At 38.9% G+C, this 16,658-nt stretch overlaps 1 protein-coding gene across 3 annotated transcripts in view; it reads right to left on the bottom strand.

Moving 5' to 3' along the window:
* LOC147250082 (uncharacterized) overlaps positions 1-16,658 on the bottom strand; it is a 40,198-nt gene that overhangs the window by 8,474 nt on the left and 15,066 nt on the right. Inside the window, exons 2-3 of one of the 3 annotated variants that reach the window (XM_086224177.1) lie at positions 2,915-3,108; positions 1,752-1,896 (exon numbers count right to left, since the gene is read on the bottom strand). In XM_086224177.1, coding sequence (XP_086080303.1) covers positions 1,752-1,896; positions 2,915-3,108 — 339 coding nt within the window. Of the gene's footprint in view, positions 1-1,727; positions 1,897-2,914; positions 3,109-4,871; positions 5,742-8,376; positions 8,531-16,658 lie in introns of those variants that run through there. The other 2 variants (XM_086224179.1, XM_086224178.1) reach the window with 2 other exon arrangements.

Here is a 16,658-nt window from a genome sequence, read left to right on the forward strand (position 1 = left end):
CTTGACCTCAGTTGTCTTAATCTCAACAAGGCAGTGGTTGTACCTACCTAAAACCAGAGAAATACTCTAAATAAGACTCCCGTCAATTGAAAAATACAGTATAAACTGGATAAGAATGTACAGTATTTGTGCACTTCCCTTGTTCAAAGATAAAGGGAACTTGGTTCACAATTGTGTTGTTTGGAAAAAATTTCAAAGTGGTCACTAAATTACATAATGAGACATACAATACATAAAAATAGATCTGTGTTTTGGGAAGATTTTTTTCTCATATTTCGCATTTGGGAGTAGGTCTTTGGAAGCAGCTGAGCTATTGCTAATTCAATAAATACAAAGGCCACTTAAACAGCCTGCAACTAAAATTAACTGTTGGCGGGTGAGGAAATGGACATAACATTCACCCCCAGAAACCATACCTTCATATCTCCATCCACTTTGCACACTTACAACATCAACTTTGATTGAGACACATTGCTCACTGGAGTTAATGCTATATCGTTGCAAAGCTTCAAATGTTTGCCTATGTTCAAACTCAGAGACAACTCAGGGTAGGACTTGTGAAATGATCACCACTTTTTCCATCCCTAAAAAGGCTGTTAAAAAGGCAATGTGTCTTCTGGTTAGAGGGGACAGCTAGTTAATGGGTCTGGCTCCTGGCTTTTTTATATGCTGTATATTCAGGGTAGGTTCACTGAAAGTAGGGCTCGCTTACAGGAATGCCTTACTGAAATTCACACATTCACATCAGCGTGATAACACCTCCAGTGCAGCAGGGGCCTGCATGTTTGTGTTGCTGCTGTGTATTCTCTGTATTGTAGGATCTGGATAAATCAGACTCACTGAGCCAACCTGGGGTTGTGGTGGTTTCAGATGAGAAACCCTGCTGCCTTACTGTCCAATTAACTTTGTTTTTGTTTTTAATTTTTCAATAAATTGCATTATGGTTTTTAACTTGCAAAGCTTGTGTCATCACCCCTTTTTTGCCACAGCCTGATCTGCTGGCCGCTGAAGTCTCCACAAGGGCAATCAGGGTTAAGGCCTTGCTCATTGGCACCTCAGTGGTGCTAATGAGGTCCACCCAGATGTATCTTACCAGTTCTGGGGATGGGACCAGTGGCCCGTGTGTCACACAGTTGCCTCTCTAACATTTATGCTACCACCACAAAGTTATAGTCCTGTGGTGGAGAAAAACATTTCCATCAGAATTTCTCTGACTGTTTTCAGAGGTGGAACTGCACAGGAAACACTTGTAACTGAGCTTTGTAAACATGAGGAATCAAACCTGTTCTAAATGACGCATAATCCCAAACATGGCAGACTAGCATAATTGTTCCCTTCAAAATATGATACACTGCAATGTCAGCTGTACAGAAATAACTCCATTTATGAAAATGACATTGAAAAGGAAGAACACAATGAGTTATGAGATAATTGGAGAATGAGGTCTTGCGTTCAGAAATGGTGAAAAAGTGAAGAGGAACTCATATTAGAAGTGTATCGAGTCAACTCAAGGCCCAGAGAGAGCCAAGAAATAAGGAAAAGTCAACAGCGCTGTGATCGCTGTCTGAGCTTTGCGTTCAAGCCCCGAGCACCTTGCACACTTCTTTGGTTGAGTTTTGTTTGTCTTTAACTCCAGTGTCAAATTTAGAATTTCAATCAGTTGACAAATGGTTGTTCATCGGTGTTAGACTATTCAGGCATGCTGCTGTAATACTCTGTAGTAGTACCTGATCAAAGCTCTAGACACTCACTTTGAAGTCATCTGGGACAAGGAGTTTTGAAGTCCGGAGGAAGTTGAGGATGTACCGGAACATGGGGCCATCCCGATCAATGAAGTAATGTTGCTTTAGACTGTCCAACACTATGGGCTCTGTTCCATCAAACAGACGACTGATCCTGCCACAAACAACAGAGATGAAGACAAAAACCACATCACAATTATGAGGTGGGGCAAATTGTGTATCCATATTTCAACTTAGTGGCTTTTATGTGCTTCACAAGTTTAAAGTTTTTATCAGTGAGAGTAAGTGAAGCTTTGTGAATACATTTCCATCTGGTTCACAACATCCTGTGATATGTTATGTTAGGGGGACTGTTCAGACTCGTCTCTGTTTTAAATTGATGGCCCTTCAAAAATATACTTAGGAAACATTTACAAGAGGGAAGAATGTGGAAAATGTGGTTAAAGATAATGGCAGGAATTATTTCAATCAAGCTGACAGCATCTGTAAACAACTGACATGATGATTTCTAATGGACAATAAAGTACATTTTTTTTTTAACTAAGTAAATAGAAGGTGCAGTCAGGCATTTAAAGAGGCAACAATTTTGACAATAAAACCTGGAAACATAAATAGAAAGGTACAAAAAGCTTAATTGTACAAGAGGACTGTCATGGAAACACCAAACTTTACAGACTAATTTTATTAGCAAAGAGAATCTTGTGGAAAGTGGGTGCTGGATGTCATAAACATGTCTTTATGTTAGACATTGAACACTGTGGAAGGCTTTGCTGTTGTTGGTGTTTTTTTTAATTCACTTGTGCTCTACTCTGTGTCTTTTGTGCTGTGATATGGATAGACCTGGGTATGAAATTAAGAATTAGTACTATTATAAACATTTTGTCCAAGGCGGCAGGGTGGTTCAATGGTCAGCACTGTGGCCTCACAGCAAGAAGGTTCTGGGTTCGAGTCCCGGCTCGGGCATGGGATCTTTCTGTGTGGAGTCTCCATGTTCTCCCTGTTCCTGTGTGGGTTCTCTCTGGTACTCTGGTTTCCTCCAACAGTCCAAAGACATCAAATGGGGACGAGGCTGATTGATACTGTGAGGCGACAGTGCTGACCACTGCACCACCGTGCCGCCAGCAAGGAAATCATAAGGGATATTTTTTCCTTCCAAGTGAGGTCTCTCGCACCGTGACTCTGGGTATTTGGTGAGGGTTGCCAGGCTGCTGGTATACATGTGTCCTCCTACATCGATGTGGACAGGTGCATTCCTTTTTGTGAGCTGGGCAGGGGTGGGGATGCCGGCTGTAGCCAGTGGTGACCCAGGAGATACAGAGATCAGCTGCTGACTAGTCACACCACTGCTGCTGCTGCTACATCTGTCCTGGAACACAAAACACACACTAGTGTTTAAGTTTTAGCAGTGACATTGGCAGTACTGTAATAATATATACTGTCAACAACCACTATTGACACATTTAACTGCCTAATACAAAGGCTGCAAGAAATGCTTTCACCCCTTTTCTAAAGAATAGAAATCAGTGGTAATTATTGTGTATGACAAAATTCATAATGAAAGATTGTATCAGTAGTATTATAGTTGCACAGCCATCTATTTCCTACACTTCTTTTCCCACTGAGAGTCAGAGGGGGCAGTAGCAAATCACAGTTGTTGTTGTTGGTTGAGAGGTGGTACAACCTGTACAGGTCATACAAGGACAGAAAATTTAGAGTCTGCCCTTTTTCCACAGGGCAAGGAGCAATTGTTGTTACGGGTTAATTGTGTGTCATCAACAAGATTTTAAACTGATGCCGACGCATCTTACATCGACTTTAGAAAACATCTCTCTCTCTCTCTCTATATATATATATATTTCAGTCTGGTAGATGATATTGTAAACATCTCAGTAGGATATAGATCACTAAAAAAAATCACATACCAGACTGAAAATGATATATTATTTATATCTCGATAGATAACTATATCTATCTGTCTCTCTATGGAGAGAGAGATTCATCCACACAGGGTTCCCCCCAGCTTGAGGCACGTTAAATTTAAGACTTTTTAAGACCTAGAATTCAATTTCAGATCAACTTTACAACGACAAGCATCAAGCACTTTCACATGGGCATTCCCGTCCCCACATCCTGTACATGACTGTAAATGGTGTTTTTTGCTCATGTGAGACTTGGTGGCTTTAACCCCCATTGTACCAATTTTAAAATTCTTCTCGCACCACAATGTCAATGTCAAATTTTCATTAAATTTACATTCACACATGCATCTCTGAGGTTCACACAATCATCAGCCAAAGTTTATTTGTACATGACCACTCCACAGAGGATGTGATGATCAAGGCTCATGCAATACCCCCCCCCCCCCCCCACAAACTAGTACTCATCCAACCAATATCCAATACTTGATAGGCTGTTCATTCCAAAGTTTTTTTAAATAACTTTATATTTAGATTTACCTAACTATTTCATTTTACATTGCAATGTCCCATGTCTTTGAATATTTAAGAACTAAGCCCTCAAATTTAAGATGTTTCAATGCCTATTAAGGCCTTAAATTTAAAATTTAAACATTTTAATTTAGAGTGATGAATTTAATACTTTTAAAGACTTTTTCAGGGAAACCCTGATGTATGTATTTGTGTATGTATGTATATCTCTCTCTCTCTCTCTCTGGTCCCCTTTCTTAAAGATGCGAACGACCTCCCCGGTCTGCCCCTCCAAAGGCAGAACCCCTGATGTCCACGCAACGTTGCAGAGGCATGTCAACCAAGACAGCCCCATAACATCCAGAGCCTTGACATATCCCGGGCCGAACCTCATCCAACCCTGGAGCTCTGCCACCACGGAGTTGCTCAACTACCTCGGTGACTTCTGCCCCGGAGATTGGACAACCCCCCCCCCCCAGTACTCCCCCAACTCTGTTTCCTCCATGGAGTACTGTTATTTACACTTTAAATACATTCAATTCCCATGTCCAACTGCAGATGTTTATTATTTATTTATTTATATATATATATGTATATATATATATATATATATATATGTATGTATATATATATATATATATATATATATATATATATATATAATATAATATAATATATATATAAATAAACAAACGAGAGCGATAATTAAGTATTTGACAATTATAACCTTGAATAGAAGAAAATCTAGATTCACATTAGTGAATTTGAAATGGCTCTCAAGATGGTTTACAGTCTCAGAATTTATTTGCACATTTCAAAAATAAAAAACCAGCATGAGGAATGTGAAAAACTAATCTCAAACCTCCTGACAATGGCAGTAAAGAATCACACAGATTTAACTTTGTGTATAATAATTAGTGCATATATCTTAGTTGGTTTCTTTTTTGCTCCATCTCTGTCTCAACATTATATAGTTCAAGGCATTTGTCATTGCATCTCCTCAGAGTATTTAACTTGGTGATCATTTGAGCCATGAGTGCACTGTGTCCACTGTTCTCAGCTTTTTCAGCAAGTTCATCAATGTCCTTCTGAAGGCTGGCGCACACCTCCATCAACACAGTCTTTTTCTTTCTCAGTGCTTCCAGCTTATCTTCCCATGCTTTTCTTGGTCCACACACTGCACCTTCTCGCTTCCTCCTCTCTTCATAGAGGTGCATTCTGTATTTTGTCCTGGCTGAGGCTACAGAAGCCAGTCGTTCTTTTGTGAGAGACACTGAGAGCGCCTTCACAAGCTCTGACCTGGTCACAGACTAGTCTCTGGGCCACAACAGTTTGTTCAATTATGTTGCAGGTCTCCACTTCCCTGTTGACAGAGAAGCCTCTTTCCACTGTAGTTTGCCCATGAGATAAGAGCAGAAGGCATTGAAAAAACTCTGGAGCTCAGGATAAGCATGGTTGAGAGTTTCATGAAGAAAACCATCAAGCTGCTGATCCATCGGTTTGAGGGTGAGAAACTCCTGGCTGTTGCCATGCTGAGAAAGAAAGCTGTCGAATTGTTGCACAAGAGCATCACCTGCAATCGACAACACACAAAAATAAGTCATGAAATCACAATGTAAAAATGCTCATTTATAGATGTCAAATTGATACAGCATTCCAATGTTTGTAAAATTTGAGTTTGACTAAATAATGTAGAATCGAGTTTCTCCTCATCATTTCAGACAATATTATACCTTTTAAATTACCCTAAGGATCAAGACATCCTCTCCATTTGGCTATCATTTCAATTGTATTACATGTTTAATTGTAACATTTGTTTTACATTCATTTTTCAAAATTCAACTTCTTCACTTAGGTCAATAATACACTGTAGAAAAAATGTACTAACATCTGCACTTGTTTGTGGCTGACAACAGCCACTCAAATAAACTGAGGTAAAAACATCAGATAAATATCATGAAATTGACATTTACAAAGATATTTTTTATTCAATTTCTAAATTTAGTATTTGTGATCAGAGCAGAGATTGATAGGCATGTTTATAGAAAACAATCTGGGGAAAAAAAAATTCTGATATGTTTTATCAGCTGTTTGTATTCTAGAGGCTCTTTTCAGCCATACAACTTGAGATGTTAGTAAATTGAGATAAGGGTCAAATTACTAGCATGCAAATAAAAAAGTAGTAACAAAAACCCTGTTTTCATTAAGATTCAAGCATAGTGAGAATACATTTTATGTACACAAACACAATGCAGTGTTAAACCTTGATTTTGAAGCTATCCCTTTAATATTCCTACCATCTAAGACACTGCCTGACAACTGCTTGTCCTGCAGGAATCTTTGCACGAGCAACTTCATCTTTCCCTTGCACCATTCTGGGTCTCTCGTTATGTTGGGGGGGTCCAAGAATGCAATTTCCCTGACAGAGAGATATTTCATTGGACTCCTTTCTTGAATTTTCGTCATGATTCTTGAGAGGACTGTGTGGACCCTTCTAAACTCCAGGGCTGAGAGTTAACCTAGCCTGTTTCTTCGCTTGCTCTGCAGAGCCTATCAAAGAGGCTGGTCGACAGCATAAGCAATACAGTGGGGCAAAAAAGTACTTAGTCAGCCACCAATTGTGCAAGTTCTCCCACTTACAAAAATGAGAGAGGCCTGTAATTTTCATCACAGGTACACCTCAACTATGAGAGACAGAATGGGGGGAAGGAATCCAGGAAATCACATTGTGGGATTTTTAATGAATTAATTGACAAATTCCTCAGTAAAGTATTTGGTCACCTACAAACAAGCAAGATGTCTGGCTTTCACAGACCTGTAACTTCTTCTTTAAGAGGCTCCTCTGTCCTCCACTCCTTACCTGTATTAATGGCACCTATTTGAACTTGTTATCAGTATAAAAGAAACCTGTCCACAACTTCAAACAGTCACACCCAAAACACCACTATGGCCAAGACCAAAGAGCTGTCAAAGGACACCAGAAACAAAATTGTAGACCTGCACCTGCACCCTCGATCTGGGGCTCCACGCAAGATCTCACCTTGTGGGGTAAAACGATCACAAGAATGGGGAGCAAAATCCCAGAACCACACGGGACCTAGTGAATGACTTGCAGAGAGCTGGGACCAAAGTAACAAAGGCTTCCATCAGTAACACACTACGCCGCCAGAGACTCAAATCCTGCAGTTCCAGATGTGTCCCCCTGCTTAAGCCAGTACATGTCCAGGCCCATCTGAAGTTTGCTAGAGAGCATTTGGATGATCCAGAAGAGGACTGGGAGAATGTCATATGGTCAGATGAAACCAAAATAGAACTTTTTGGTTAAAAACTCAACTTGTTGTGTTTGGAGGAGAAAGAATGCTGAGTTGCATCCAAAGAACACCATACCTACTGTGAAGCATGAGGGTGGAAACATAATGCTTTGGGGCAGTTTTTCTAAAACGGGACCAGGAGGACTGACCCATGTAAAGGAAAGAATGAATGGGGCCATGTATCATGAGATTTTGAGTGAAAACCTCCTTCCATCAGCAAGGGCATTCAAGATGAAATGTGGCTAGGCCTTTTCAGCATGACAATGATCTCAAACACTCCGCCCGGGCAACAAAGGAGTGGCTTTGTAAGAAGCATTTCAAGGTCCTGTGGTGGCCTCGCCAGTCTCCAGATCTCAACCCCATAGAAAATCTTTGGAGGGAGTTGAAAGTCCGTATTGCCCAGCGACAGCCCCAAAACAACACTGCTCTCGAGGAGATCTGCATGGAGGAACGGGCCAAAATACCAGCAACAGTGTGTGAAAACCTTGTGAAGACTTACAGAAAATGTTTGACCTCTGTCATTGCCAACCAAGGGTATATAACAAAATTTTGAGATGAACTTTTGTTATTGACCAAATACTTATTTTCCACTGTAATTTGCAAATTAATTCTTTAAAAATCAGACAATGTGATTTTCTGGATTTTTTTTTCTTCTCATTTTGTCTCTCATGGTTGAGGTATACCTATGATGAAAATTACAGGCCTCATCTTTATAAGTGGGAGAACTTGCTCAATTGGTGGCTGACTAAATACTTTTTTGGCCCTCTGGATATGGGGAATGAATGTAGGTATAATTTTGTGTGTAATAGAATAAAATCCTTATTGTCAACATTCATTTCAAATCAATTTTGTAGCTCTCTACATTGAAACAAAAGAAAATAAACTATAATAAAGTACCTTTAAGGACAGACTCAGCACCAAATCCAATGTCAGCATGACATGCACTAACACTGTCTTGACCCTTCTTGTCATTAGGGTCAAGTTTGGTCAGTTTAAAGGGGATGATGTCTTGGAGTAACTCCCTTTTTTTGATGAAATGTCTCACCAGACTCTGTAAAATGAAAAACAGATTGATCTAATTAACATCCTGTTGGTCAGCTTGGGATTCCACTTAACACACATGTTCTCTACACAGTTTTTACTAAAAAATAGCCATGTAAATGAAACAAAAATTGAGGCTATTACCATCATCAGCTTGGTCAAGTATTTGCACAGGAATGGCAGGACAGGCTCATCGCTCTGGTACTTCTTAAAGAATGGACAGAAAGTTCTGGATACTACCATGAAAAAAATGAAGCTTAGCTAAGATCAGGGGATCCTTATTTGCTGCTTAAAGGGTATCGAATGATGAAGTTCCAGGGTTTGGGAGTTATTTTCTGCAGACTGCCGCAACATAGTCTTTGAGCTTTGGCCATACTTCAATGGCTCTCTCTGCAAAAGGCAGATTGGCAGAAACAGAGATGTGCCAGTAAGTTTAGTGTAGTCCTCTCTTCTTGCATTCATTCATTCTTCTTGTGAAAACCAAAGTGCGTTGCTCTCAACAGTTTATCAAGATTCCATGTGGAGAAGCCAGTCTTGATTGAGTTGTGTAGATTTCCCACAGAAATTAGCTGTCGTCCTCCATGTAGTTCAGCAAGTTCTTGCTGGAGGTCACTGGGAAACTTCACAAAGTTCACTTTTGGGCCATTCATGCTAATGGAAAGGAGATTTTTCAGGTCTAAAAAGGTGCACAAATTCCTAAGAAAAGAATAAATAATTTGTTCAATGGATTTGAAACCATGCATACAAATTGAAAAAAAAATTCTGGTTAAATTTTAAGTTTGCTCTTAGATAATTAAAAAACAGCTATAAATCATCATCTCCAACTTGTAAGATTCACTGAGAAATGACAAACATATCTTGTGTCTTAGATTTGCAGTAAACATAGAAAGCTGACCTCATTCTTAATTCATCTCAACACAAATCCATTAACATCAATGTCTCCACAATTTGAGTATGTTTATGTTCCTGTGTCTGTTTGTGTGAGACTGGTACCTGCGGTGTTTTTTGTTTTTTTTATGCCTGCTGTGTGTGTGCCTATTTGAGTGTATAAACACAAGGTGTGAGCAGGTTGTCAATATTTTAACTATTTAAAGTCAACCTTTTTAGTCATTACATGTTTCAATCATTTGTAAAGCACTTTATGTTGCATTTAATGTGTACGAATGTTGCTCTGTAATACAATTCGAATCAATTTGGTTTGATAAGGCATGACTCTACTTACTTTGAAGTGGTGCAGTAGATCCTGTGTCTTTGTGTCCCATGAACTGTGATCCAAGATAACATGAGCGGACACAAAAAAACTTCCCCAAACTGCACATGAAAATCCAATTGTTTGTTTTTGTTGACTGATTCAAACTTTCATCAAACATCAACAAAAATGGTTCTGGTTTGTTGACTGTGGAAATCAGTTCTTTTTTAAAATTGATTACGTGTGGATACTGCATTTCTCTCTCTTCTAGACTCAACTGGTGTCCATCAGTCTGTCCATGAACCCCCTCACTGTCACAACCGCACCTCCACCTCCTCCTAACATGTGGAACTGAAGTTGAGCATCTAGTTGTGTTTCCACAGAACGCTTTTATCAGACCACCAATCAATCACTCTGGAATTCGCACTAATCGTCTACACTCCACTCAGGAAAACTGTAGTTTCCAGATGTTTGTCTGATCAGGCCACACCTGGATTTAAGGAAGAGATTCCAGTGGTGCTAAATTCAGTGTCATGTCCCACTGTAACAGAGGACGCTGTTGTCAACCTTTGTCCCTCCCAAACTGATCCTTTTATCAATAGTGCAGCAGGCTCCTTAGGGACAACTCTGGACTCGATTGCCCCACTAAAAAAAGAGAACTCTAAATCCAAGGAAACACCTTGGTACAATTCCACATTCAGACACGTTAAATACAAAACTCAGAAACCTGAAACCTGTAGGAAAGCCCTTCATAGAACTACAGCAGCCTACTACTCAATAGGGCTGCAATCAACCAAAGAAATTCTTGGTCGACTGAAGCCCTCAAATTTCGACTAAAAATCAACAAATTTTATACATGAAGAATATACTGTGTCAACTATCAGCACAAAACCTGTTGAGGAATATTGAGACAATTGTTTCTGTCACGTTATAATAACTGACCGACGCTATCATTTGTCCTGCGCACAGAGCGAGACTGAACAGAGGAGCTCGGCATCGCAGCTGAGACACAAATAGACTTTTAACTTAAAACTTTACTCTTAAACACAAAAGGCAAGTCCACTGTAAGAATTTTTACAATTAAAACAAACACAATTATTTGACTAAAACATTGAAATGTCAATTCTGATATGTTCTATACTCAAAACTGACGGGGCAACCTCAGGTGGACACGTTAGCTTACCGTTTCTAGGTGATAGGCCGTGTTTGTAGTGGAGCTGTGACATGAAAACTGTTGTTGGCAAACTTTGCATTGAACTTTTTGCCATCATCTATTTTCATGAAATGCTGCCACCCTGCAGATGTCTTTGACTTGGTGGACGAGGACTGACTTTAAATGAAACCGTCAAAATTAAATATACATTCATCAAACCACCAGATGTTGGCCTTCTAATACGCTTCAGTCTGTCTGTCTCTCGCGGGTCCGGCTAGTCCAAAATAGCAAAACAAGGGGGGTGTTCAAAGATAAATTGTTATCTGTGAAACAGGGGTGCTTTGAAAACACCCCCATTAGCACTTGGTACTTTCCTCCTGATGAAATTAACGTGACAAAAAATTGACCAATCAGAATTTTGGTCGAACCAGAACGTATTGACTAATAAATCGACCAGTCAACTGGGAGACACAGCCCTAGTACACAGCACCAATGGAGGAACACAAGACCCAAAGAAACCTCAGAGGCAGCTGTAGGACCAGACATAAACTTTGATAGTTTTGCTCCCATCAGCCTTCATGAGCTTAGTACAGTAATTTCCTCCTCTCAATCATCCACCTGTCTCCTAGACCCATCCCTACTAAGCTGCTTAAAGACTCTCTCCCCTCGTTAGCCCCTCCCTCTTAGATCAGTGTGGCGCTGGTATCTGGTTCCATCCCACAGTCCTTTAATGTAGCAGTAAGTAAACCCCTTCTCAAAAATACAACCCTGGATCTTGATGTTTTGGCCAACTCCAGACCAACATCACATCTTCCATTTCTCTCCAAAATCCTGGAGGAAGCAGCTGCTAAACAGCTCTGTGACTTCTCCACAGCAACAGCTGATTGGAGGATTCAGTCAGGTTCCAGGTTCATCCTAGCACACAAACAGAACTAGTCAAAGGTACCAGTGACCTCCTACTGGTACCAGATGAGGGACTGGTCTCTGTGCTGGTCTGATTAGATCTCAGTGCAGCTTTGATACCATTGACCACCATATCCTTCTACAGAGACTGGAACCTGTCACTGGTATTAAAGGAACCACACTAAACTGGTTCAGGTCATATTTACGAGGTTGATCTCAGTTGGTATTTGTCATCGTCGTCATCATAAAAACATGGATGACCCATAATTTCCTTTTGTTAAACTCTGACAAAACTGAAGTTATTGTGCCGGGCCCAAAACACCTTAGGAACATCTTATCTAATGAGATAAATACCCTGGATGACATCACCCTGGCCCCCAGCCCTACCTTTGATCAGGATCTGTCCTCTTTAACTCCCACATGAAGCAAATCTCTAGGACAGCTTTCTTTCATTTACATAACATCGCTTACATCAGACACATCCTGTCTAAAAAAGATGCAGAACAACTAGTCCATGCTTTTGTCAATTCCAGGTTGAATCAGAGACGTCGCCAGACACTTTTTACCAGGACACGGGCCCTGGTAAACATGCACTGTGCCCCTCTGTAAAATTCTCAACGAAATTTCACGAATTCGCCTTTTTTAAATCACTTTATCAATGTCTGCACCCCTGCGTTATGACTGACGTGGGTCAGACCAGAGTATCGGAGCTCCACCCAACCCCCCACAGTAAATTCTGAATGGTACGTGCGACACCTATCGCGCGAAATGTAAATTTATTTCCCTCCCAAGACTTTATTTCATCAAGGAGTTTACATATCATGTCACACAACAACATACAACAAAACATGAGATCTGTTCAATAAATACAATGTAAAAAATCTATGGCTAAAAAAATAAAAAACATGTCAAAGTAAATTAGCTGCCAAGATCTGAGTTAATTCTCAACTGTGACAATGTTAAGAAGATACATAAATAAATAACCAATACACATAAATAATACTAGTATGTTTGTCTTTCATGCGTCAATACATAACTGTCATTCAACTCATTACATGTCAGGGGGATCGCCAAATACCTTTTCATAGTAAACTAAAAATTGTACATCTTTGTATTTTCTATCAAAGTTAGGGATTTATAGAGTGAGGTAAATTCAGTCAGGAAGTGAGGAAAGGTTGGTTTGGAGGCTGAAAACTTTTGTTTATGAATACAAAATTTCCAAAATAAAATAACAAAATTAACTACAGACTGAAGACATTTGTTCTTATTTTCATCATAACATATCACATCTTTTTGGGAAACAAAATATGACAGGTTAGATTGGGTGAAAACATAAGAGCTCACTTCTGACCAAAGTTGCATTGTGACAGTACATTGAAAAAATATGGCTTAAAGTTTCATCAGCATGTCCACAAAACCCACATGAACTGTCCATATCCATATATTTAGAGATTAAAGAGTTAACAGGATACATTTTGTGAAGAATTTAGAAATGAACTTCTTTTACTTTGTTATGAATACAGTATTTATGAGGCAAAAGTCACGCTTTTTTCCACTTTATGTCCTCCAAATGAGAGTTCTAGTGGAGTTTCCCCCTTGGGTAAGAGAATCTCTTTTTGTCCTGAAAAATCCCCCTTGTATGTTTATTAGGGCCTGAGCCTGAAGGTACTTCAGGCGAAGACCCTATTGTGTTTGCTCGTTATTACTTTTTTTTTTTTCTTGTATATTGATACCATTCAGGAGCAAAGTTGGTGAAGACTCTGGAATATTTCCTTCACAGAAGGATAAGTGACTTGTCATTAGATTTAGTAATCCAGAGGGGATTGCTTTTATCACTGACTTGTACTCTCTGAAGGGTATAGGAAAGTTATGACGAGAAATAAAGCTCTCATGGGAGAGGACAAGCCCTTTTTCATCCAGAACAGAAAAAATATTATTTATATTTCTGTCAAACCATTAAAGGGTAAAAAAAGAGACTTGTTCCTTATGGTTATACAATCGTTATTCTTTTCTGAGGTGAAAAGTCGTGAACAAAACAGAGTTTCCAGGAAAGAAGAGATGATGAAATGATGAACAGTTAGATGGGGAGCTTGCCGGGTGAATAATTACAAGATAAAATGAAAGTCAGAAGACCAATTTGATCAAAGATACGATTAGGGATGAAGAACCACAATGAATTTAGATGTTTCAAACATCTTTTTAACCAATTTATTTTAAAAGTTCTTATAATATCGATGAAATTACGAACCTCAAGGCCACCTTCCGCTCTGCTATTAGATAGGACTGTGTCTTTCATCTTGTGTGTTTTATTTTTCCAGATAAAGCCCAGAAATTACCTGTTAATTTCATTAGCTTTGGAGCCACTCACAAAGAGACAAAGAGATGGATAAATAAAATGAGAGATGCCATCAACTTTGGAAAGAAGAACCCTTCCATATAGAGTTAAATCTCTCTGAAGCCAGAGATTAAAGATATCTCTAGTCGTCTTTATCCTTCCAGAAAAGTTCAGTTGTTGCCTTGTTATCATATTTTTGTTAGTTGAATGCCTAAGTATGTAACCTTGGTTTTTACCGGGCTATTGCCTATGACCACATCATCCCACTGGCACACAGGCAATAATTCACATTCAGATATATTAAGTTTCAGACCAACGCTAAAGAAAGCTGTTGAACGAGGTCAACAGCTCTCCCCAACTGCTCTTTATCTTTAAGGAAAATGGTTGTGTCGTCTGCCAACAGAGAAATTCTTATTTCCCTATCAAACAAGGAAATGCTTTCAAGATCTGAATCATGAATTATATTCAATGACAATAATTACACAGCCAAAATAAACTGGAAGGGTGAAATAGGGCATCCCTGTCCGACACCACGATTTATGTCAACTCTACTAGAGGTGCTATAGTTGACAATCACTGAGCTATTTATGCCTTTGGAAAACATTTCAATAACCCCTATGACTGAAAGCCAAACATTTTGAGACTTTCAGTTAGGAACTGATGTTCAATGCTGTCGAAGGCTTTGTAAAAGTCTACAAAGAGAATAAGTGCATTTGAGTGTACTGAATCTGCATGGTCCAATAAATCCAAAACAAGTCTAATGTTATTGCTGATGTGCCTCCCTTTAACAAAACCTGATTGGGTTTCCACTTGTAATCAATGGTAAGAAGGGTAATAGGACGCCAGTTTTCTATCAATAAATTGTCTTTATCTGGTTTTGGAATTAGCGATGTAACTCCTTGTTTCATAGTTGTTACCGTCTCACCCTGTGCGACACATTCATTGTACATAAGAGTCAAAGGTTTCTGAGAGACATCCCAGAAATGAGTATAAAATTCAACTGAAAGCCCATCTATACCTGGGGACTTGCCCCTTCTCATTGAGAAAAGAGCAGTTTTGACTTCCTCCATGGTCAGATTAGCATCACAGATCTCTTTGAGGTCCTCGACAATTGTGACTGTTTTTTAAAAAAATCTTATTCATAAACAATTCCCATGAGGGGATGTTGAATTCCAATTTGTACAAGTTACTATAAAAGGAGAAAACAAAATCAGAAATTAATTTTTCATCTATACACTCAGTACCATTAATATTAAGCATACTTAGTGACTTCCTTTGACCATTTCTTTTCTTCAAAGCATAAAAGTGGCTGGAATTCGTCTCCCCCTCTTCCAACCACTTGGCTCTGGATCTCACAAACGCACCTTTAGCCAACTCAATATAAATCTGATCTATTTTTAATTGTGTCTTTTACTTCTAGCTCCTCTTCAGATGATAATTTAGATTTATACAAAAGGAAACCAAGTCTAGTTAATAAGTCAGATTCAGTTTTATTTCTTTGGGCTTTTTTCTCTTTGTTTCTTTTTATGGCAATAGATCTTGTCATAAATTTAAAGTATTCCCAATTTACACTCTCATTAAAAAGTTTGTCTTTACAAAGGGCATTATTCAATTTCCAATATCCTCATAACCTTGACGTATTCTGTGAACGAGGAAATAAAAAAAAAGGTCAATCCTGGATCTAGATGATAGATTTCCTTTACCCCACGTAAAATCCTGTGTGTCTGGGTTAAAAAAAAATGCCATGTATCCATCAAGGAGAGATCTGAGCATAGTTTAGAGATATTATCATTTTGGTTCTAACACAGTTTCGGGGGGAATCTATCCATTGCATCATCAGCACGTTCATTTAAGTTGCCACCTAAAATTGTGCAAGAGTTGGGGTATTTGCGCCGTAGCTCATCTATATTTGAAGTTATCTGACCAAAAAGCACTTTATTGGAGGAGTGAGAGTTATGACCATAAACATTATGAAGGTTGAATTATCATCTGCGATAATTATGAAAATCCACCTGCCATCATCTTGAAGGCAGCACCTCTAAGAGGTTAAAATTATGCAACAAAACTTCAGAACAAAACAAAACATCAAAACATTCAATGACACGACAGCTAGAGAACCAAACTTGAAGTCCATCAAAATCAAAATAAATAAAATAGATGAACAATAACAAAAATCTGAGCTCTCAGTTAAGGAACTAGAAATTTAAAGTGGATCGCTGTGAACGACAACTTCAAAGTGGATCCCTTTGAATGAGGAAGTGAAAAACAACCAGAAAGGCTTGTGACTCTCTAGAAATGTAATACAGGTATCATAAAGTTGCTTGTTTTACTTTGTGAAAATAGATACAATTAGATGTCAAAAAGGATGGGCGAAACCCCAAATATTTTAATATCTTTTGTTCAATTATTTCTTTTACTATGTCTTATATAAATCATTTGAGGACATGTGCCATTGCTCGGGCTGAATCTTTCTCTAACAGTTAATCAAAGTCACAGTTCCAGCTGCGCACAGCCATTGCATCAATCAATTTATGAAAAACATGAGGAATTATTAAATT

This window comes from Aulostomus chinensis, chromosome 14 (assembly GCF_037954235.1).
Source record: "Aulostomus chinensis isolate RoL2024-O1b breed Wild chromosome 14, RoL_Achi_v1.0, whole genome shotgun sequence".
Classification (NCBI taxonomy): domain Eukaryota; kingdom Metazoa; phylum Chordata; class Actinopteri; order Syngnathiformes; family Aulostomidae; genus Aulostomus; species Aulostomus chinensis.